Source organism: Buteo buteo, chromosome 2, assembly GCF_964188355.1.
Source record: "Buteo buteo chromosome 2, bButBut1.hap1.1, whole genome shotgun sequence".
Lineage (NCBI taxonomy): Eukaryota > Metazoa > Chordata > Aves > Accipitriformes > Accipitridae > Buteo > Buteo buteo.
In genome coordinates this window covers 46,117,084-46,139,039 of record NC_134172.1, presented here as the reverse complement: position 1 = coordinate 46,139,039, position 21,956 = coordinate 46,117,084, and the positions used below count along the sequence as shown (strand labels likewise).

Below are 21,956 nucleotides of genomic sequence, written 5' to 3'. Positions count from 1 at the left end.
AGGCACAACCCCAGGCTGCCATCTTTATTTCAGTAGATGATACTAAAGGCAAAATTTAGCCCACTGACTATGTAGTAAACTTAAGTTTTAAATGAGATAAAACATCTTCAGAAATTATTAGTTGAAGCATCATCAAAAGAACTTTTTACAAATAATGTTGTCTTGGCTCTATAAATTTTCCAACAGGCTTCTTGGGGTGGGTCGGCTTTGATATCGAGGAAGCATTGCAGACTTCTTCACGGCATCCACAGGTAAGTCAGTTTAGTTCATGGGCACACTTACCAGGGACTGAGATGGAGGTCGTAGGGCCTGTTGGCTTCTATGAGACCTGCATTTTCCAAAAATACTATTAACTGGAGAGATTTCTGAAACTAGGGGGGTGAAATGGGAAATCTGATTTGTCCGCTTGGATTGCATTTGGCCATTTTTGATTCTCTAGTACCCATGACTATATGTGCAATTTCCGCCTCCCTTTCTCCATTTATAAATTTTGCAGGGCTGATTCTGTCGCCTGGAATCCCCATAAAATGCTGTTGGCAGGAATCCAGTGCTGTGCTCTTCTGGTGAAAGACAACTCTGTAAGTCCTTCTGTCCCGCCCTTTTTTTTTTTTTTTTTTTTAATGCAGTAGGCTGTCATTGCTGTAATATGGAGGTGGAAATAATTAGAAAACAACTGCAAGTCAGTTTTACTACACTGCAGTGCCAAGGCTGAATTATATTATTTTGAATTTCACCACAAAATTAATAAAGGGTGAATAAGAGAGCAGGGTCAAACTGATCCAAGTTGCTGTACTCACCAGTGGCCAAATTTTGCAGCTGGTGCCCTTGCTAGTTAACTTCTGTACATGATTTGCATTCAGAATTGAGTATTTTGTCACCTGGGTCTGCAGCACTTAAACACCGAGCTCATCAAAGTCCTCAGAATAGCTGTGATTCATTGGGACTGCAGCAGTACTGCATCTCTGTTTGAAGTAGGCAGAGCTCCTCTTTGCATCCCCTTACATGGGTGCACCAGGGTGGGAAAGGAGAGGGATAGGAGCTGGAGCACATGCAGGTAAAGGTGGTGAGCCTTATTTCCTCGCTCTACTAGTTCTTCCTCATCACCAGGGTGATTTAGGCTTACCAAAAGCCATGACTAATTAAAAGGTCTAGCAAGCAACCAACAGAGCTCTGACCTCAAGTGGCACAAAAGTGAGATGAGTCTGCAATGTGGTAAAAGTCCCTGCTTATATCTTTGTGGAAGTCTTCTATCTTAATAAAGAAGCCAGTAAGAGGTGAATTATTTCAAGCCCCATTTCAAACGCAGCCCTGCTAAAATTTATGCCCATTGTCCACCATCATGGGTGAGTTTTAGCTTATACTTCATAGTTACGAATGACTGAACATCTTGAAGATATGGAGCCCCCTGAGGTTTGCATCACTGTTTTCTGGCCAGGGTTTGTAAATCACTTTTATAAATCTCTGTCAAAAGAGCTGATAGTTTCTTTTCAGCTGCTAGTGGTTAGCTATCCATGTAATTGGTTACTAACTTCTGGTAGTAAGAACTGATGAGGACCAAAGAGCATAGATGCTAATCAGTGCTCTCTTGGAGCTCATTGCTTGAAGTCAGGGGTGAGTCATGGCAGGACAGCAAGGAGGAGTGTGCTTCCTCATTTTCTTCAACTAGAGTCTGTGGGATTAAAGAGGATTAGACTCTAGGACTACCCATCCATCACTTTATCTTTATTCCAGGATGAAAAACAAGCAGAATGAAGTTATTGACTAAGATTAATGTGGTGTCTTAGTTGCAGGCTTGGGAAGAATTCAGTGCTATATTTTTAACTAATTAGGCCCAGTACATAGATATAGCCTCAGGTAATGATTAGACTACTTGGGCTGCATAGTGGAAATTTCTCAGGAAGAAAGAGGAAAGAAATGGAGAGGAATGAAATATTCTAGCTGCCCTGGCGTTTACAGTAACTTTACAAACACTGTTCCAACTGCAGGTCTCTGGCAGCCTTTCTGTATTCTCCTTCCTTGGAGTGTAATGTCTGGTAGAGCAATTGTATTCCACTTCTAAATCACAGCTAGGCAGTGTTGTGCTGGAAGTAACTGTAGAGCTGATTCCTAGGCCATTGAGGGGTGAAAACACAGGTATTACTGATCATACAATCAGATCCTGTTGTACTGTTAGAGGTCTTCTGGAAAGTAGAAGATTTCTCTGCATGGGGAGGAGAGCACATTTTACTCTGTTTAATTCCTGGAAAATTGGCACTTAGATGTTTTGTGTATGTGCCAGTGCAGTCTTTATATGCAGACAGACACGCATATGAATTTGAGTAGTTCCTTATCAGCTTTTTGAAAGTGTTGGAATATACATCCTTAAGAAAAAAAGATCAAATGCATATTTAAGACACTTTGGAAGAAAGGCTTTGCTTTGATCCTTTCGCAGAACAGGCAGCTGAATCTGGTTTCCCACTAAAAGTGGTATTTTCACACCAGTAAGAGAAGGGAAGAGTACATGTATTGGTTTCTCACTTAGGAGCTTGTTCCACTGCTCCTAAATTACATAAATACCTATGGCTGCAGATGAAGCACATATTTATATGTGAACATAATTATTCCTTCATACTGTGGTTAGGATGCATCAGTGGGAGCTGGAGGAGTTTGGCACACATTGCTTTGCTAGTGAATGTTCGAGGAACCTCAGGTAGTTTCTGAAGTGGTGAATTCTGCAAGAAATAAAAGCAGAAAAATGTTAAACATAGATGTTAAGTCCCATTTAGGAATCAAGCCCTAGTTCCCTTTGAAGAACTGATTAAGGAAGTTTTGTTAGCCTGTCTTCCCATTTGCTTTGACATCCGTTTGGAAACTGTGGACTACCTCAGGATTAGTGTTAGGTGATTATAAGTGGACAAATAATCCCCTTCAGTTTTTCTTTCTCTCTCTCTTTTTCTTTTTTTTTCAAAAGTACAGATAGTTCAACAAGCCCAAGCTTTGTATTTTACTTTGTGTATGAAAAGATAATCTTCGGAAGGAATAATCACATTTCTGATGTAGTTGTAACGCCCTAATTTCTCATTAGCAAAAGTAATAGTGACTGGTTTTGTTTGATATGTGTTGGGTTTTTTGCCACATAGCATCAAGAAAGCTATGTGGTTTAGCACTGTTAATAGGCTTAAGACATTGCAGCTAGATTATTAGAATGAAACATTGTACTTAAATATTTTCCTATACAGATTGAAAAAAACCCAAACAATAAACTGCAGTGAAATGTTCATAAAAGACAATCTTCCAGCCTTAGTGAAACAAAATTGGAATGATTTCCAAAGAAGATAGAGAGCGAAAAGAGAAACAAATGTTTGACTTGCTTAGAAGGGAGAAGTGTTTTCACCAAAGGGAAAGAGAGATTGGTTAATCCTCTGTAAAAGCTCAGATCAATGACAGCAGTTCCTCAGTGCTTAAAGCACTCAGGAAATGCACAGCTATCCCTTTTTCACTGCCATGCCCTGGGTAAATTTCATCACTTCTGTAATAAGATAGACTTACTCAGAAAACACTTGTATTCCTGTGGCGTGAATTGCAGTGACTGTTTAAACACAAAGCTAGATGGACTGATATTCTCAAAACATGAGTGTCAACTTTTGTTCTTACATGTTCTTAAAATGCTATGAATCAGTCTTGGGTTCTACATACAACCTTAAGGCAACAGAGCTACTCTAATTTGTCCTTGCTATAATCCATATAAATGTGAATATTATCACCATATAAATAGAGAACTAACGTTTATCACCAATGCTGAAGTTCTGTGACTTGTTGGAGTGTAGCACTAGGTTAGGTAATTAGCAATCAATTCTAGGTAATGAGCAGAATTTTCACTTATTAGTTAAAAATAAAGTCTCAAAGAATGTAGCTAATGAAATCCCAGTTTAACACAGAATAGAATTGATTGAGGTGATCATAGTAGCCATCTACAGTGTCATCTCTTCCTCATTATTAGCAGTATCACAAAGGTATCTACTTCGCTGATTCCTTTCCAGGGCAGTTGCAGCAAATACTCTATTCCCATTGCTTTCTGCGTGGGCTTAGTACAACTGAGAGCTCTTTCTCACTTCTTGAGATGTATTACAGGGATGGCTTTTTGCACTGCACTGCTTTTGAGAATTTTCAAATATGCCTTTCAAAAGTATGCCTTCAAAAAGCATCCTTATTGCTTCAGATGAGGCAAATCAGGAAGATGTTTGTTTTGGGGGAAAAAGCTGTTTTGTTAATGAAATTGAAATTCACTTTTAACTAGCAATGGAAATGGAAAGACAGCAGAAGGCTTGCTGTAGATAAGTGTGTTCAATGAGAAAAATATCTTGAATTATGAAACTGGAGCTCTTATAACTTGATTTCACTATCAATAATTATTCATTTATTTGCCATTAATTAGAGCACATTGCAACTTCATCAAAACCAAAGGCTATTTCAAACTTTGTAGTGGACTGGAGCCTCCATAAAAACAGTATTTCCATTTTCCAAACTTTAACAGCCCCAGTATAAGGCAGAGCACTACCATTAGTCTCTGTACAAAGGGTAGAAAGATAAAAGATGCTGAAGAAAGAATCTCGAACTTGTCAAATGGGGCAGTTCTAATGAAATTTTTGCAATTCTTCTGAACAGATGAAGCACCTTAGTTACTGTGTGGAAGACTGTTGGGGTCTTCTTGGGACTGAGAATGTTGAGTTAGAAAGCATACTTTTTTCCTTTTTTCTTTTTTTCTATCATTTGACTAGGAAAACTGAGATGACTTTGTCTTCAGCAGGAGTAACCGCTTTATTGAGCGTAACATTTATCTTGGATTTTTTTTTCCTCTTGTGTTGTCTTCCCTGCCCAAACTCTATTCTGCGACATTCCCTTTCTCTTCCCTTCTCTTTCTGGTCCACCCTGCTTCTTGCATTGGTCTGTCGTGTTTCTTTCTTTCTGACAAAGCATGTTTGTTTTTTTTTCTTTTCCTGTCTGCTCTAGTGACATGCTGGAGGATGTCACTGTACTTGCCTCTGGAGATTGACAGCAGGCAGTATCTTCAGCAGGATTTCTTGAGCATGTTGCATTATTAGTAAGATAAGCAGATGAAAAGGGATCATCAAGCCAGCATGTCTTGTCAGCTTCAGATGTACCAGGAGAGTAGGACAGTACCCACATTTATTTTTTTTTTACATGAAATATGTTTCTAGGAATTTGAGTTCACTCAGAGGTATTGAACATTTGTTCTTGTTATATTTTCATTCTAGAGCATTTGTTTTTAAACTATGAAACTCTGCAGCTGTACTGTGATCTTAGGTGAACTTCTCAGTCTTTCTGTAATATTACCAACTGAGTTTAGGTTTCTTGTGACAAACAAAAGTTATTTTCTCAGACAACAGGCATAAGGGGAACTAATATCCTGTGATGTCCTCTATTGTGCAGCTATACTACATTCTGATAAGGCAGAAGATAGTCCTACATTGATCAACCCTGCTATACTCTCACTGCAGAAACACTGCAGAATTTTAAAGTCAGCAAGAGACATTAAATTTGTAGATGTTGCTGCCTTTTTTTTTTTTTTTTTTTTTTTTTAATACTGTGTCTAGTAAACTTATATTTCCCCTGAAAATCAAAGTATGGAGATCTAAATGAATAGGGCACAATGGCTTGACAAACAGACTCCTGTTCCTGTTGCTCAGTTGCTAGCCAGAGAACGGAGAGCTGTAGAGAAACTGGAAAGGGTGTATGCTTCAGTGCTTGACTTTTCTTTGGTTTCTAATGTGAGCTTCTTGCCTTTCTTTTCCTGAGAAAGTTGGAATGCAGGTGTGAGTATCTTATGGCAAAAAACTGCACCCAGCATTGGCTTTTCAGCTATGGCTACCGTGTGCTGCAGCATATCACTGCAGAGGGAGAGCAGCTGCTGCCCCTTTTTTTTCCCCAAGGTGTCACATAAACTCTTTTCACGAGGCTGAATGTGATCCTGTGGCTAAAGAGTTCAGACTGAATTTGCTGTCCTTTTTGCAAATCAGTGGTATTACAGTGGGATTGGCAAACCCCTACAGAAGTTGTGGAGAAACCTTTAGTTGTGTTCTCCTTTTGTGATCTATGAATAGGTGTGCAGGCTGTTTTTTTTGTTTGTTTTGGTTTTAGTATTGATGAAGGGAACTGAAAAGGCTAGGAGAGAGGGAGACTTATTCTGTGTATGCCAGTGGATTATTTCTCCTTTGGATTTTTTTGTCTTGACCTTTTATTCTCTATTTTATTGCCAGTTCCAAAGTTATCAGTAGTGTATTGTAATGTAGATCAAGAATTGTACCTCTGTTACAGGAATATGACACTTTGATTAAGAGTGATGTCAGACACTTTCTGCCATTTTAAAATCAGACTTACAGCAGATGCAGAGAAAAGGATGAAATGTGAAATGCTTTTTCAGTTCATTCAAACTGAAGAGTGATGTTGAATTGGAAAATGAATTGTGCTCTTCGAGATACTGTTTAGCAACTTCTGTCATGCTGTCCACTTCTGTTCCTTGGTCTGTTCTGCATGGAAGACTTCTGGTTCAACTGTCACTTAAATACATGTTTGCAGGTCTGAATTAGATGCTGTAGCCATGTTTTTAACCTCATCTGAATTTCTCTTCTGGTATTATCTTATAGACTGTTGTTTATTTTTCTTATCCACTTTTAATATCACTGACAAATTTACAACCTTTTCTGTCTCCTGGGCTCCTTGTAGGGCCACCCTCATCTCTGCTCTTAAACCTGCTTTCTGCCAGCCCTTCTCTCTATATCATAGAATTACAGAGTATACTTTGATATTTCTTTCTTCAGCCAATGGCCAGTCCTATGCCTCTTCTCTTTCCCTGCACCTTTAAACCTACGACAGCCTCCTTTCTGTTTCACAGCTTTGTTATTTGCTGGAACTTGCCATGTTACTCATTTATCTTTGTCTGTTTTCTGTTGCTCATCTCTGCCAAGACAGCTTCTCAGAAGTTGGAGACTGGAGATTGTTGAATAAAAATAATTTCATTAACAAACCTTAATTAGGGTATGCTAGAGTACCTTTTCTGAGGCTTATTTTCAAATGTTAAAATTATCTGAACTGTGAAAAGAGACAAAAATTGAAGTTGTATTAGTCTCCTTGTGGTGTTTCCACTCAAATAGTCAGATAGCCTATGCTAGATACTCAGTGACCGTTTTCTGGTAAGGGCTAAACATTTATTTCTTGGGGATAAAAATCTTCCCTACCTACAACTAACTGTGCCATTTATAAAGTTCTTTGTTTGACAGAGAAGGAATAGATTGAGCCATTTGTGAACATGTAGAAAGCTTCTTAGGGGCTGTTCTTCTCATCTGTGGACTGGAGCAGTGGACATAAGCTTCTCCTTTCTCTTCCCTCTTTACCACCACCTATGTATGTCTTCAGGCAACTGTTTCTGTGGTACCCACCAAATCCCATGGTTTCGTGAGATCTGAGTCAGAATTCCTCTTCAACCTGCAACTCTTCAGTGACATTAATGAAGAATATAATAATAAAAAGAAGTTTCCTTGTTGTCAGCGCTGACTTCACTGGGTTCAGGTTCATCCAGGGTTCTTAAACTACACCATAAACTTTGGATAGTTTCCTGCACATTCAGTTCTGTTTTACTAAGCAGTTGGAACAGACAGAAAAAAAAGGCTTTGGCTCGTGAAGATAAAAAGGTCTGAAAATGCTAATCAGCAATCTAAGTCTCTATTGTGTTTCTAATAGGGCCTCCTGAAGAAGTGTTACTCTGCCAAGGCTGCATACTTGTTCCAGCAGGACAAGTTCTACGATGTCAGCTATGACACTGGTGACAAGTCCATTCAGTGCAGCAGGCGTCCGGATGCCTTCAAATTCTGGCTGATGTGGAAAGCCTTGGGAACCACAGGCCTTGAGGAGAGAGTAAACAGAGCACTGGCTTTGGCTAGGTACTGCCTCACAATTTTGAATATGTCTAGTCTGTTTAATTGATTGAAATGTTGACACTGCTGATACTCCATATCCTGGAACAGACCACATTGTTACTTTTTTTCCCCTCTCCTTTTGTTTGTGTATAATAGGAGAAACTAATAGCAATAATAATTAGTGTTATTACATTTGCTACAATATTTAGTAGTAACTATTACTTTTAGCAATAAGCATAGGTGTTGGTAAACATAGAAGTCCAAATTCGACTATCAATCTATGTTGTTTAACATTTGTGTTATCTGAACCAGACTTAGGACAGGTTTGCCAATACACCCTCTTCTAACTAGTAACTGTGTTCTGGTGTTACTGTAAAAGGAGCCCTATGTGCCAGGCTCTTGAGCTGTGTCTAGCAAGAAGTGAATTGACCATTCTTCTCTTCACTTCATTCCTCATGACTGAGGAAACGCAGAAAGCTGATGTGGGGAAATTCGTATGAGGACACTCTGTTAATGTTAGGATGTAGTAGAGGTTTATTAAGGCATATTGTTCTGAGATACTGCTTGTTTTTTCTCCACAAATTTGCTGAAGTTCTTAATGCTTACAGTGTGTTCTGTTAGGGACTGAAGCACCTTTTGCTTGTGATCTTCCCCTCGCCTGCCCTGTTCAATTTTACTAAATTTTTCATCTTGCAGAACTGAGGTTCAGAAGTGAATTCTGCAAAATTCTTGCTAGAAGTTGTTTCTAAAGTGATGGTGATGGCTCAGTTTCTGGGAAGAAACTTCCATACACAGGTTGCTTTGTCTTCTTATTTCAATATTATTTCTTCTATTAGATAATGGCCCATTAAAAACAATTCACCTGAAGTATCATATTTATTCAGAATTTATACAAGGTAAACCCCAATGAAATCTTCACCAGTTCGTGGGCTAGCTATATGCTACCATAAGTCAAATCATTGATATTGAAAAAGTCACCCATATAATTTACCATTTTATTTTTGATATGGACTACCAAGTTGAAAAGAATTGAATCTTTACTCCAGTGACAATTAAAGGAATAGTCTCACTTTAATGAAGTCACTTAAAGAAAAGGTAAAAATACCCATGACCCAAACCCAGAGTAGATTAGAAAGGAATAAAAAGAAAGAAGCAAAACCAGAAAAGCCCAAATGAGCTGTGGCTTTTTTCTCTATTTTATTTCTTTAAAGCCACTCATTGTTTGGGTGGTTAAGTGTTTCTTAATATCTTCTCCTTAAATTGCACCTTGTTTTTTTTTCCAAAGCATTGTACTGTTCTGTGTCTCTACAGAGTAAGTAATTCATTCTGCTATCAGTAGGAGAATTGAGCCTTATCAAGGTCACTGGGCAAGGTCATTTGACAGAGTGTAGTGATTAATGACCTTTCTGGGATCAATATTTTCTTTGAATGTTAGGATTCAGCTGGTAGCGCTTCCAAGGAGTGACTGGGTTGTCTTTTTTTTGTTGTTTTTGTTTTTTTTAAGAAGAAATTTAATTCTTGGTCATTATGTGATGAAGTATATTCTTTACAGTAGCTGCATTGCTACCTTGGGTTTGCATGGACATGGGCACTATGCCAGGCTTCCTAACTACTCAACAGCTGTGCAGCCTTTTTCCTGATTTGTTACAGTAGGTGTTACTTTGATGTTGCAAAGACAGTATTTCAGCATTTCTGAACACAGACCTGGATTAATTCTGGAACTAGTCCAGTGACTATTGGATTTAACAGCAAGATTACTTTTTCCCCCCCATGGCCAGGCAGAGCTGCAAAGGTTTTAGGGTAATGGCAAGCACGTATTTCTGTTGCATCAAACTTGGCTTATTGGCTATTCCATTAATTTCTTCTTGTTCTGGAGGTAAATCATATTTTCAGTGTATTAGATATCCCAGGAACATTGTGATGCTACCTATTTGGAAAGGCTTATTTTTAAAATACCTACAGTAGAGCATCCTGCTGATCACTTCAGAAAATTTTTTGCTGGTTGTTTTTTTTTTCCAATTATTTTTGTTGCAGGGATATTGCTTTATGAAGTATACCAAAAAGAAAATAGAAGTAAACTGCTTTTAGAATACAACTATAACCAGCTCTGCATTTTATGCTTCAGCATCTTTGCAGTTTTTCTGCCTGATTCCTCTTCTGACACCCACTCTTAGCAGACATATGTCTACTTTCACTGCAGATCTCCACCCCTCATTTTCTGCAAGGCTTAATCATAGCAACTACCACTTCTCTGTGCACTCCAGTCCTCTGAGACTCAAGCCCTTCTGACATTCTGCAACCATGACATGATAATAAAATTCCACTGTCAACTGTGGAAAGATGCACAGAGCAAATTGCTCCACTGCCATCAAATGGTCCTGGCAAGATAAGTCATGGGTGATGGATTTTCTAATGGCTGCCTTCTTAGGCTATTGGCAATGTAGTTAAGAATGTGATTAACGGTGTTGTAAGCTTGACCGACATCAGATATCCTATGTCAGATGGTGATATAAGAAAAAAAAAAAAGGCACTTGTGATAAGAGGGAAGGGTATTAAGCATTGTAAAATAGCTTTTAACAATTTAAGACCTAAAAAAAAAAAGGGGGGGGGGACGGACTGTCAGAGGAAAGGTGGTCATAAGTAGGTTTCTTTTTCAAGATTTAATTAAAACAAGATTTAATTAAAACAAAAAAAATGGAGGGCCACTGTCTTGTGAATAGCCTGCTGATTTTGCTGAATGTTGGTTTTATGGCACAGACAAGTATCTTCTCATCAACAGGACAAAAGGACTGAGCTTGATTTTACTTAAGACAATTCCCCTACAGAAACAAGTTCCTCCCAACATGCTCACATGATATCTAGTCTCCTACTTACCTTTCAGCATACCTCTCTTTCAGCCTAAACAGTAGTGTGGGCATTAACAGCCAGGTAACAAAGAAATGCACACAGTAGGATCTAAATGGTCATGGCGGAAAAGACCCAGAACCTCAGCTTGTTATAGTGAGAGGAAGCATCTCAACAGTGCACAGTGCCGCGCAACTCGCAGAGCTGCGTGTCGTGGGAACTGGCACTCTACCACAGCAGTCATTTTGCAGGGATGTGTGCTAAAAGGTAATGAGTCACACGCATGATACTTGTTAATGATAAACAGCATGACAACTCCCCATGCTCTGTTTTGAAAAACATTTACCATCTAGGGTATTGTTTACTGGCTCCCTAGCCAACCTGTTTCTGCAGTACGTCTGTGGAATAGCAGGCATTTCAGATACAACTAGAGGTTGTATCTAGAGCCTTGGCTTTGGTCACCATTAAACTATCAGTAGAATGGGGATTTAACCCTTAAATAGATGTTGGTAGGATTTAAGTATGTTCTCTGTTTAGACAAAGCTAATTAATATTTTTCTTAATGTAAGAGATGCAGGCATTTACAAGTATTTAGCTTACTATCAAAGCTAGAGGTGTCCCTGTGGGGGTGGGTTTCAGGCATGTGGATAGGACCAAGGGGGCTTATTCTGATGGTATTCTTCTTCCTCAAGTAGTGGATAAAATAATTATTTGTGTCATGACCAGTAATGCAGCCACGGGCAGGAGAATGCCAAATAAATGCAACAAAAGGACAGATTTGTACACAATGAGTAGTCAACTGTCTCAGTTTTGTTACTGTTAGACAGCAAAATCTTTGTGTAGAGGACTAAAATTCTCTTGAAGTGGAAAAGCTGTGTGAATTTGAGGCGATTTCTTTGGAGTTTTCCTTGGGAACACTTTGGAAGGGGGGGAATAAGAGAAGTCCCAGCTATGTCACAGTGTCCTCTTAGCTTCAGAATTCCTGTGTGATGTATGCCATGGCAAAGTTGAGGTCATGTTTTAAAAAACTTCTATAAATTGAAGCTGTTTAGATCCAAAGTTTTGATTCAAATCCATCTTCCTATTGAAGGTTTCTGTGTTTTTCATGCTGACAGGTGAAAGAGGAAAGAAATACTTATTTCAATGCATTGTTAGCATAGGGTGCCCAGGGATTATTGTGCATCAGCAGTGGCTCACTGAATGGAAGTGTGCACTGTTGCATACAGTGTGGAATAAGGACAGTACTAGGAAAACTGCTGGCCTTGAAGTATGTGGAAACTTTTAAATTCTGGGCTAAACGAAGAGGTCCTGGTGACAGTACTAGTGTAAGAGATATCAGGCTGACCATGAAATAGCATGGCAGCACAGCATCATCACTTGAGGAAAAAGAGGTGGAGGAATTAATTTGTAGAGAGCAACATCAATGGAAATTTGCTTTGGGAAAGTTCACAGCCTGATGCAAATAGGATCAATTGTGCCATGTGGCTCCACTGAAAATCTCTGCCTGGGGACAGAATTTGGGCTCTCCTCAGTGCTCCTTGGCTGGCTGTAGCCTTCATTTGTTTTCAGGAACTGATAGCTACTGCATTTTCACAGCAGGTAGAGATGAGGTTTAACTCTGGTTTCTTTAGGGAGGAAAAAAAAAAAAAGGGGAAAAGAAGGAAAAAGAGGAGGAGGAAAAAAGTGTGTACATGTTCAAGACCTTTTTTGTTGTTGTCTGTATGTATTGTTTTCTTCTATGCTTTAAAACCCTGCATTTTTAATTACAGATACCTAGTGGAGGAAATTAAGAAAAGAGAGGGATTCCAGCTTCTTTTGGAGGTAAGTGAAAATGGTACTGAACTGTTGTCATTACTGGGGGGTTGTGTGTGTCTATTGTTTGATTTTGTTCTTTTTAGCCAATTGCCTATATGTATTTGAAGTATATAATATAATAAGTTTATGTATTGGAGATACATAGATATGATTGAACACATGTAACATGCTCTGTATTCCCTACCATTACTCTACCTATTTTCCTAGCTTCTGGGCCTGTATTGCCTCAGGGGGTATGGGTGGAGCTCTTTTCTGTTAAAGTGAAAAGTCTGGCTGCAGAAAAGCAGCGCTTGCCAGACTTAAGGGTAAGACTGTGTGCTGGATGGAAGAATATTTTGATCCTAAAAATGGACTTTTCATGATTAAAGTCCGTGTTTTTTTCCTTAATTCTGTTTTTACACCAGTCTTCCCCCAAACTACCCAAACATTGTGTTTTTCATTCATCTTTGCTAAATCTGTCAGCTTATTACCTGTTGGTGATCTTGCTTGGGGGAGAGTGAGTAAAGGGGGCAGAATTAAAGCGCTGTTTTTGCACTTATCCTCAGCTCTTTGGTTAATAAGACTAACGTGCTGGGGATGTTGCAAAGACCTGTCTTTTTAGAAAAACCTGCATTGTTGAAACTGTGTGTGTGAAAGACAGCTGGGTATGTAGTGTGGGGAGGAAGAGACCACATGGAGGAGGAAGGGGAACCAAGTGCGTGCCACACATGGAGACCAGCAAACCAAAACGATGCAGATTTGCTTTACACTTGCTGATGCCATGTACATTCCGGGTTAGGCTAGAAGAAATATGAAATATAAAAAATGTTTTATACTATTCATATAATACAAACTTTTCCCTTTAACTTCGAAAACGGCTAATTTCAAGGTGCATACTGGGAAACTTTACATGGAGTGAAGAATTTTGGGCCAGCAGCACATGCTGGGGTTCCTAAAGTGGCAAGTCTGTTAAAAGCTCTCCATTTTCTGTTATTGTAGAGCTTAGCAGAGAGCCCAGATCTACTGTACATGTGAAAGCTGTTGGTGAGAGCAGAGGCTGCTATTCAGTTCCTGCAGGAACAGGACACTCGGATTAAAAGTGGGATTGGAGGGAGTGCTATAGTACGGGCTATGAGAAGGAAATTGAGCAAGGGGTAAGAAAAGGTTTTCAGGGGTGCAGGGGGACAAGCAGTGAGAATTCAAAGAAAAACTGCTGGGAGGCAGCTAGGCCCAGTTACGTGAGCCCTTTCTGAAAGGAAGTTGGACTTTGGACAAGAAGCTCAGGAAGATGATCCTCTGATACATGCAGTGAGGAAAGTCCTGCAACAAGAACTGCTCTATGGCCTGGAAATGCCACTTGCGCTTGAGTCATCTTGAACTCTTCTGTGGTATAATTGCTTACCTGCTTGGATAAGAGCTGTGGCAAGATAACCAGAAATAGTGAAGCATGGGGGTAGTTAAGTTTTTTCTAGGATGAATGGTATTTTCAGAGGGGGATGATGTATTTGATGTGTGAAAGGAAACTGAGATAATCAAGAAGGCAGTATAAGCAATATGGTAATATATGCCATCTGTCTACTCCTGCCATCTGATTTTAAATAGTTTTAAAATAAACCCTGTAACAGCGAGCTAGTGCTTGTGCTCATGAAGAAGCCGCTGCCTTTTCAGGGTCTGTGTTTATGTGTGTACTCAATGCATGCTCTTTGGGGAAAGAAATGGGACTTTAGGAGCTGAGCTTTATTTCATTCAGTGGCAGCAGGTGGCAGGTTTGCAGCTCTGTTCCTGCTGACAATGATATTCTTCTTGATGATTAAATTGTATTTAATGCGTTCTTTGAAGCGAGGCAGAAAATGATATGAGCAGTTCTCAGTGCCCTTTTATGAAAGAACATGTCTCAGCTGGTGGGCTCTCCTCGTTCAGGAAACTGCCTGGGATTGTGATAGCAGCCACGTTCACAGTGGGGCAAAGAGATGGTGTGACCCAGCTACTAAGCTCCCTTTTAACTTCAATTTTTGTTTCCTTTCAACCAGTACTAATGAGGATGGCATGTGGGAGGGGAAGAGGGGTGTGTGAGTTTATAATCCATGTTATAATGTAGACCCCAGTTACATACTGTGTTGCAAATAATGTAGGTCAAGTTTGACTGAGTGGTTTTATGGGTAGTGTTGGATGGGATTAGAAGGCACATCTATTCCTCGTGCTATTGCTATCTGTACATGTAAAAAAAAAAAAAATTTAAAAAAATGTTCCGAATTAGCAGGAAATGTAGAGAGGCCCTGGACTGGTCTGCTGGGAAGTTTTTCTCAATCATGTATGAAACAGAAACCTCATAAGTACAAAATGCTTTATTTCATGGTGCATGGTGAACAGCCATTCTTGTTGGGAGTCTTGCAGGTAACTCTCTGCTGAGTTTAAAGGCAAAATTTCTCTGGAGGGAAGCAGAGATCTGGAGTCTCAGTCTTTGCTCAAAAGGCCTGCTTAGATATTGGACAAGATGTATTCAGCGTATGGCGTGTACCCTGCAAGGGGTCCTGAGATTCTTATAAAATGTGGAAATTGAGAAAACCAGCGTTAACTCCAGCACTTTGTAGTGTGCTGTATGGTATATGATATAAAAGGAGATAAGCAGCGTGCGGCAGAAAAATGACTAGGTGTACAAGTGTTAAATGGTGACAAAAATTGAGTTTGTGTTTTGTGTAAAATGCATCACAGGAAATTTCCATTTAAGAAAAACACTAAAAAGAAAATGTATTCTTCTCTTTAAAGTTGCTTCAATTTTTAAATCTGTAAGTTACCTCTCTATGCTCTCTTACACTTTTTTCTAATCAAAATTTGTAGTGAGCAAAGCAATGTTAAATATGTATATAGGAAGAAGAAATTAAAAAGGAACCCCAACAGGTTTCATTTTGCTGGCAGCAGGAAGAGAAATGGATGATATGAAAACTATTTCTAGTTTCAAAAAAGGGAAACAAGAGGTTAGTTGGAGATTGAAGTTTTAATGAAAAGGGTATAAACTCAAAGGCTCCCCCCCCCCAAAAAAAAAAAAAGCAGAACTCTGACAAGCTATATATAATATGTGTTCCTGTCCCTTTTGTTATATCTCATAAGAAATCACTTGTTCTCTTGTTTAGCCGGAGTATGCAAATGTTTGCTTTTGGTACATTCCACCAAGCTTAAGAAAAATGGAGGATGGACCTGAATTTTGGCAGAAGCTACACCAGGTGAGTGTCACATGAACAATGTTATCTGTAGTTTACTCATTTATCTGTATGCCAGATAAGAATGTGAAATAGCCCTTGGCTTTGCTCACCATTAACCTATCAGTAGAATGGGGATTTAATCCTTAAATAGATGTTGGTAGGATTTAAGTTTGTTCTCTGTTTAGACAAAGCTAATTAATATTTTTCTTAATGTAAGAGATGCAGGCATTTACAAGTATTTAGCTTACTATCAAAGCTGTAAGCAGCTGGCAGAACTGAGAGAAGAGGAACAGTATTGTCTGCATTTCTTGTCTAGACGGAGTGAGTATTCATTACCTGTTTCAGACACTTAACAATGCTGTCCTTGGAACTTGTCTTGCATTATCTATGATAATCTATGATAATGCAAGTGAGGAAGTGCTTAAGAATGCATTTCTGATGTTAAACAACCCATAAATGGCAACAAGAATACAATGGGGAAAAAACTTCATTGGTGAGCATTTTGGTAACTCTTTGCCATCCTGGTAGAAAATCATGAACATCTTGAAAAAAGCAGCAGTACAATTTTGAAGTTACTACTGGGGAATCAGTAGTTAAGACTTAATTAAGAAGCCAGTAGACACTGTGGGATTATGTTTTACTGAATAAGCTATTCTGTGAGGAATTGAATTTAATTCATTGTTTGCTCCTCTCTCTAGCAGCTTTGGTGTTCTGCATTTATTCTTTCCTTGAATTTGCTACTAGAAATTTGAACTAGAACATAGATGTATATACCATATGCATGCTTGCATATGGTATACATACTATATATACATGCATACTTTCTATAACATCTGCTCTCCTTTCAGCAGCTTTACTTTCACAGGAATTGCTTTCAGTTTATGCTGGATGCTGGTGTCTTTAGGGGTGAGGTCTTCCTTAACCCTGTCTGTATTGTTTTGGAAAGTATATTTAACTTTCACACTACAAAGCCATGCACAGCCACAGTGTGGATACAAGGGCTTTGTATTTACCATGCTTTCACAAAGCATGGATGAGTTATGATCCTTTCATGTGGTGCTTCCCCTCCTCTCGTTAGAGTGGAAGGCCTATGTGTGTGTATATATGTATACACACACACACACAGAGCTGTATAACAGCTCCTCTACCCATGGAGGAGTGAGGATTTGGAAAGGACCAATGGGAAGGCATAGAAGAAATAATGCTGCAACTGCCATCTTTTGATTTATGTACGCTATGGAAGGGACTGAGGAGGGAAGGGATGAAGCCCAATGAATGGCTTTAAGCATGTATGTTGTCCATGGGTTATTGAGTGTAATTTAGTGGTTCTTTTGCTCTGCTGCTCTATGGTGCTTCCAGTCAGGGTGGGGAATAGATGTCTGGCTTTATTTTATGTACTGGTATAGATAAACTGATGCTGGAAATGCAGATTTCCTAGCCAGTGTTTTGTGGGAGAGAACTTGGAAAGCAGTTTGTGTGCAATTTTTCCCAAGAACTGAGCACCACTGCAGATCTTGACTACTCTTTTCATGGGCAAGGTGACATTTTCTTGATTCCTACGCCTCCTCTGATGAAGCACTAAGAAACCCAAAATCATAAACCAGAACCTATTTCCCTCGTCCCCAGAAAAGCCTGAAAAACCTACCACAAAACAGACCAAAACTCCCTAGCAAAGCAAGGCACTGAATGGCACAAATTTCTTTCCTGGAGGAAACAACAAATGATGATTGTTAGTTGCGTTGCTTTAGGCACTGCTGTGAAGTTCTTGGACACTACAGAAATGAGCCTGTTAAGACAACTAAAACATTATTTCACCTCCCCGATTCTCTACAGGGACAGGTCTGGGGTTACTTTGCTTTTTGGATGCTGAGGGCCATTTTGGCGCACAACATGTATCAGTGAGCAGATGAGATGACAGCGCTGGGTCACAAAAGATAAGACTGACTTGACTTTTCCAGCTAAAGTCAATTTGTTCTAACATTGCTGATGCAAACAGCATAGTCATTATATTACTATTACATTAATCAGTACAAATATATGGCTGGGCAAGAAGGAATGCATCCTGATCAGCAAGGTGTAAGTGATAAGAAGATGAAGACTGAAGAGGTTGTTGCATTATGCCATTGATGGGCAGATGGGGATGTGTATAGTTTCTTGACTGCAAGTGTTTCCTGAATATTCCCATCATTCCACTAAAGTGATCATTAAAATGGTTTAATTTACAATTTGTTAAAATGTTGTGTGAAAATACATCACAGTTATTCTGTTTATCCAGAAATCAATCTTCCTTTTTGTTGACCTGCATATCTGACAATAATTAAGGAAATGTATGGCTTAAAAATCCCTTAAGTAATTGATTTTATTCAACTGCTTGTTCAGCAATATTGTTCAGCATAACATGCTGTCTTCTAAGGTTAGTTATGTGAGTTTTAGTGCTGGTGAAAGTTGATAAGCAAATAGCTCTGATCTCAAGTCTTCAGCTTTGTGAAGAATTTGCATAGTCCTATGCAAAATAACCCTGAAGGTATTCTGCTGTACTGGCTCTTCTCCAGCTTCCATGGCCCACTTTATGTGGAAATGTGTTAGGGCTGACTGGATTGCAGAGTGATACCTGATTCTGATGTCAGTCTTCCAGCTGTCCTACATAAACTGTGTCTCTCAGGAACTTTTTTTTTTTGTGTGTGTGATAGGCTGTTTGTTTTAAATTCGGGGGCCTTGGACTTTAGGTATAAAATTTGCCCTCTTCAGAGTCCCCAACATGCAAACCAGAAAGGTGATAGGAAAGAGTGGCCTGAAGGATTTGGGACAGCCACTAGTTGGTTATTTGACTCATCACCTGAATGCTTTAGGGAAAAAGAAACAACATGGTGGTGGGGAAGTAAAGAGGAGCATAAGTGGTACATTACTCCATTACCTAGTGAAACTGGGAATTCTGTGCACATCTGCAGTCTTGCAACACTTTCATCTTTTGGGATTACAGCAGGAATTGGCGCTGTAGTGAAACTGGTTCTATAGACAGTACAGCAAGGCTTTGCATGCAGTTGGGTGGTCCAAGATAGTCCACGCCCTGAACACTTTGCAGTATGTGGAGGGCATGGCAGATAGCATAACCTGTAAAGGAACCTTCTTCAGTGACATTCTTCACAAGTAAGTGAAGAGGGATTTCTTCTTGCAGCAACCATACGAACGGGCACTCTGGGGTAATTGGGCAGCTGCTGTTACATTCAACTAGAAGTATTTGTAAGTGGTGTTACTTTGTCATTGCAAACCGGGGGCAGTTGTGTCTGACCTGGAACGGACATAATTGACAGGATGAAGGAGCAGTTGCTTTGATAGTACTGTATGTGCCTCCTAGCTTTGCTAGTACTGTATTTGCTCCTCTTCCTCTTGTGACACACCATTGGATTTACTTTTTGTACCACTGAGGATGGTCAGTATGTCACAGGGTGACAGTCAGAAAAGTGTAACTGGAAATTACAAGCCAGAAATAGAAGTGAGAGAACTAAAAAATTTAAGCCCAGACCATTCCAATTTTCATTTTTTTTTCCATAACCACAACTATCTATGCATATTCTTACTTGTAACAATCTTCTCTTTAGAAAAGTAATTTTTCTCAGCTTATGCTGAAGTGTCTCTAGATGATGCAGAATTAGCTGATTGTTAGTAATACTGTCTCTAGAAAGCCTCCTGGCAGCACAGAGGGTGCTAGGGCACAAGGAAGCATTTGGAGGGATGCATCTGGAACTATTGCCATCCTGTTGCTAACCCAGCCTGCCATGCCTTGTGCATTCCGGATCAGCTTGTAGTCTGCTCAAACTCGGTGTGGTCTAGAAAACTAAGGAGACACAGAAGTAATCATCTTTAACAGAGCCCTTCTCCTGCAGGAGCCTGGCTTTGCCGAAGGATCCTGGAGTGTAACTGTAGGTAGACTACTGCATATTGAATACTGCTCAGTAAAGGCGGCTAGTGGTATATTGCTAAGTACCAGTTTAGACCTCAAAATTGGGGTTAAAAAAGTGTCAGTAGATTCCTGATAGGTCTTTCATGCTTTACTAGACTTTGCCTGGACTGTGGTTCTAAGTGTATGCTGGAGTATCAGATTCCAATGGTTCAGTAAAGCTTTTATATGCAGTTGTTAGTTCCAGTTGCTCAAAATTCTAGCATCTCAGGCTCAGACTCTACTTGTGTGGTGTGTTTAGGGTTTTTTGTTTTGTTTGCTTCCTGCCCTTTTGTGGATTTTTGGCCAAATAATACAAAATTTATTGGCTGTATCAGAAGGCTCAGGATACAATTTCATACTAAAGCCTATATAACTTGGAATGCCATTTTTGCCCCTCTCCTCTCCTCCTTAGTAAAAGGTAACCTTATTCCTGCTTTCCCCCCCCTATTTAAAAGAAGAATATAGCTGTCTGCTCTGTGAAGGCATATTTGTAAAATAGCCTGTCATGCTGACTGGTGTTGTGATACATTTATATAATGAGAGGTTTCATATCAAAGCTGAAATGTAAGGAGGTTGAAGTGGTGTTGCCTTGGCAACCTCTGAATCTTGTGGTCTTTGTGGTATAAATCAAACACTAATCAAGGACCCGATTCAGTATTCTTTATGTATTCAAAATATCTATTGGCTCTGGTACAAGGTTTGAATGGGAAAGGAAAACAAGACCTCCAATTGGTTATATTAATAATGTTTGCCCTCTATATTTTGGAAGAACAGAAGAAAAATGGCATAGATTAAAACCAGAACATTAAATGCGGCAAGCCCAGGTTTATGCAAAAGAAAGGTCCCCAACATGTCACTGCATGGGATCCCCACTTGGGATTTGTGTGCAAAATGTTGTTACTTGAATGCCTGGCATCCTTGTGTGCTATACGTTGAGTTTTTCTTACCCTTGAACGAGAACACAATTAAACAATGTTTTATTGTGTGTGTTTGAAGAGCAATGGTAGAGACCTCCTTCTGTGAACTTTGCTTACATGAGTAATTTTTATGGTAACAAGTAGCCTACTGACTCTAGCATCTAGCTCTGTTTGACACTAGTTTCTGTGGAGGGCCACATCAAATGACAGGAAAATCAATGGTAAGATTTACACAGAAGTATATGGGAGTTAGATTGGCTAAATCATTGTGACTGACAGATCTGGAGCTGTTCATCAGTCACTTGTGAATACTGTATGTCGATCTAATTGTTTCTGATGCCACGTGCTTTCTTGTTACACTGAAATAACGTAATCATGTAGAAATACGTTTGAAAAAGAATGGAAGGAAAAAGAGAGGGTCAAGTTCTGGGTGTTTTTTTGCCAATGTGAGGATTGTTAAGAGATGGTGCCATCCCTCAACCTTTTTGCTTTCTCTTAAAGCAACCTACAAATCTGTTGTGGACTTCAAGAAACAAAAATCTACAAATGGAAGAGATTGCTTTGGCAGGTCTAAAAGAAAGACCTTCTGGGGGGATGGGTTGTCATTTCAACGAATCGGATGGGGACATCCAGAGGGGTTGTCTGAAGAAATTTGGTTTGTCAGGGAAATCCTCAGGGTCAACAGAAGCTTCAGATCAATCCTAGGTAACTTGAGGCAGTTACCCAAGGAAGCTACGTGAGGAGTTGGCACAGTTTCCCTCCATCTTTAACATGGAGAAGAAGGGGAACTCCCAGATCATGACTTGGGCAACCTACAGTCAGAAGCACCCTTGGGAAAAACTTGTCGTTCTTCATTATTCAGGAGGGGAACCTTAGGGATGCCAGGATCCTAGCTCGGCTGCTTTAGTTCATAAACACAAGTAAGAAGAACCCAACACTAAATCCTCAGCATGCTGTGTGCTGTTTTAGGCCTCTATTTTACAGGCTGCTGGAGGGAGGAGCTGCAAAATCTCCTCCTAATTCAATGGGCCCAGCTGAATTCTCAGTATTGTGTTCAAGAGTGGCAGAAATACAGCATTCTTGGAGAGGTGAGAGCAGGAGGCCTGGTGGAGGCAGGGCTGCAGGCAAGGATCCTAGGGGAGAGAGGCACAATAAGGCCTGAAACCACAAAATGAGTAATACAATAATAACCAGGACTTATGCTGTAGTGTGACCATTCCTCAGCAGAGGATGGTACTCAGAAATTTAATAATAAAATGAGCAGTCACTTGTTAAGGTAACAACATCTCTTATTTTGCAACTAATAGTGCGTAATATACAGCAGCAGATGAATGAAGTCTTTGTAGTT

At 39.6% G+C, this 21,956-nt stretch overlaps 1 protein-coding gene across 5 annotated transcripts in view; it reads left to right on the top strand.

The window, feature by feature from the left end:
- The window catches only part of GADL1 (glutamate decarboxylase like 1), an 87,014-nt gene that overhangs the window by 32,456 nt on the left and 32,602 nt on the right, over positions 1 to 21,956 (top strand). For all 5 annotated transcript variants that reach the window (XM_075053024.1, XM_075053051.1, XM_075053044.1 and 2 more), the window contains exons 10-14: positions 187 to 251; positions 497 to 578; positions 7,738 to 7,937; positions 12,527 to 12,578; positions 15,683 to 15,772. In XM_075053024.1, the coding sequence (XP_074909125.1) occupies positions 187 to 251; positions 497 to 578; positions 7,738 to 7,937; positions 12,527 to 12,578; positions 15,683 to 15,772 (489 nt within the window). The remainder of the gene's footprint in view (positions 1 to 186; positions 252 to 496; positions 579 to 7,737; positions 7,938 to 12,526; positions 12,579 to 15,682; positions 15,773 to 21,956) is intronic.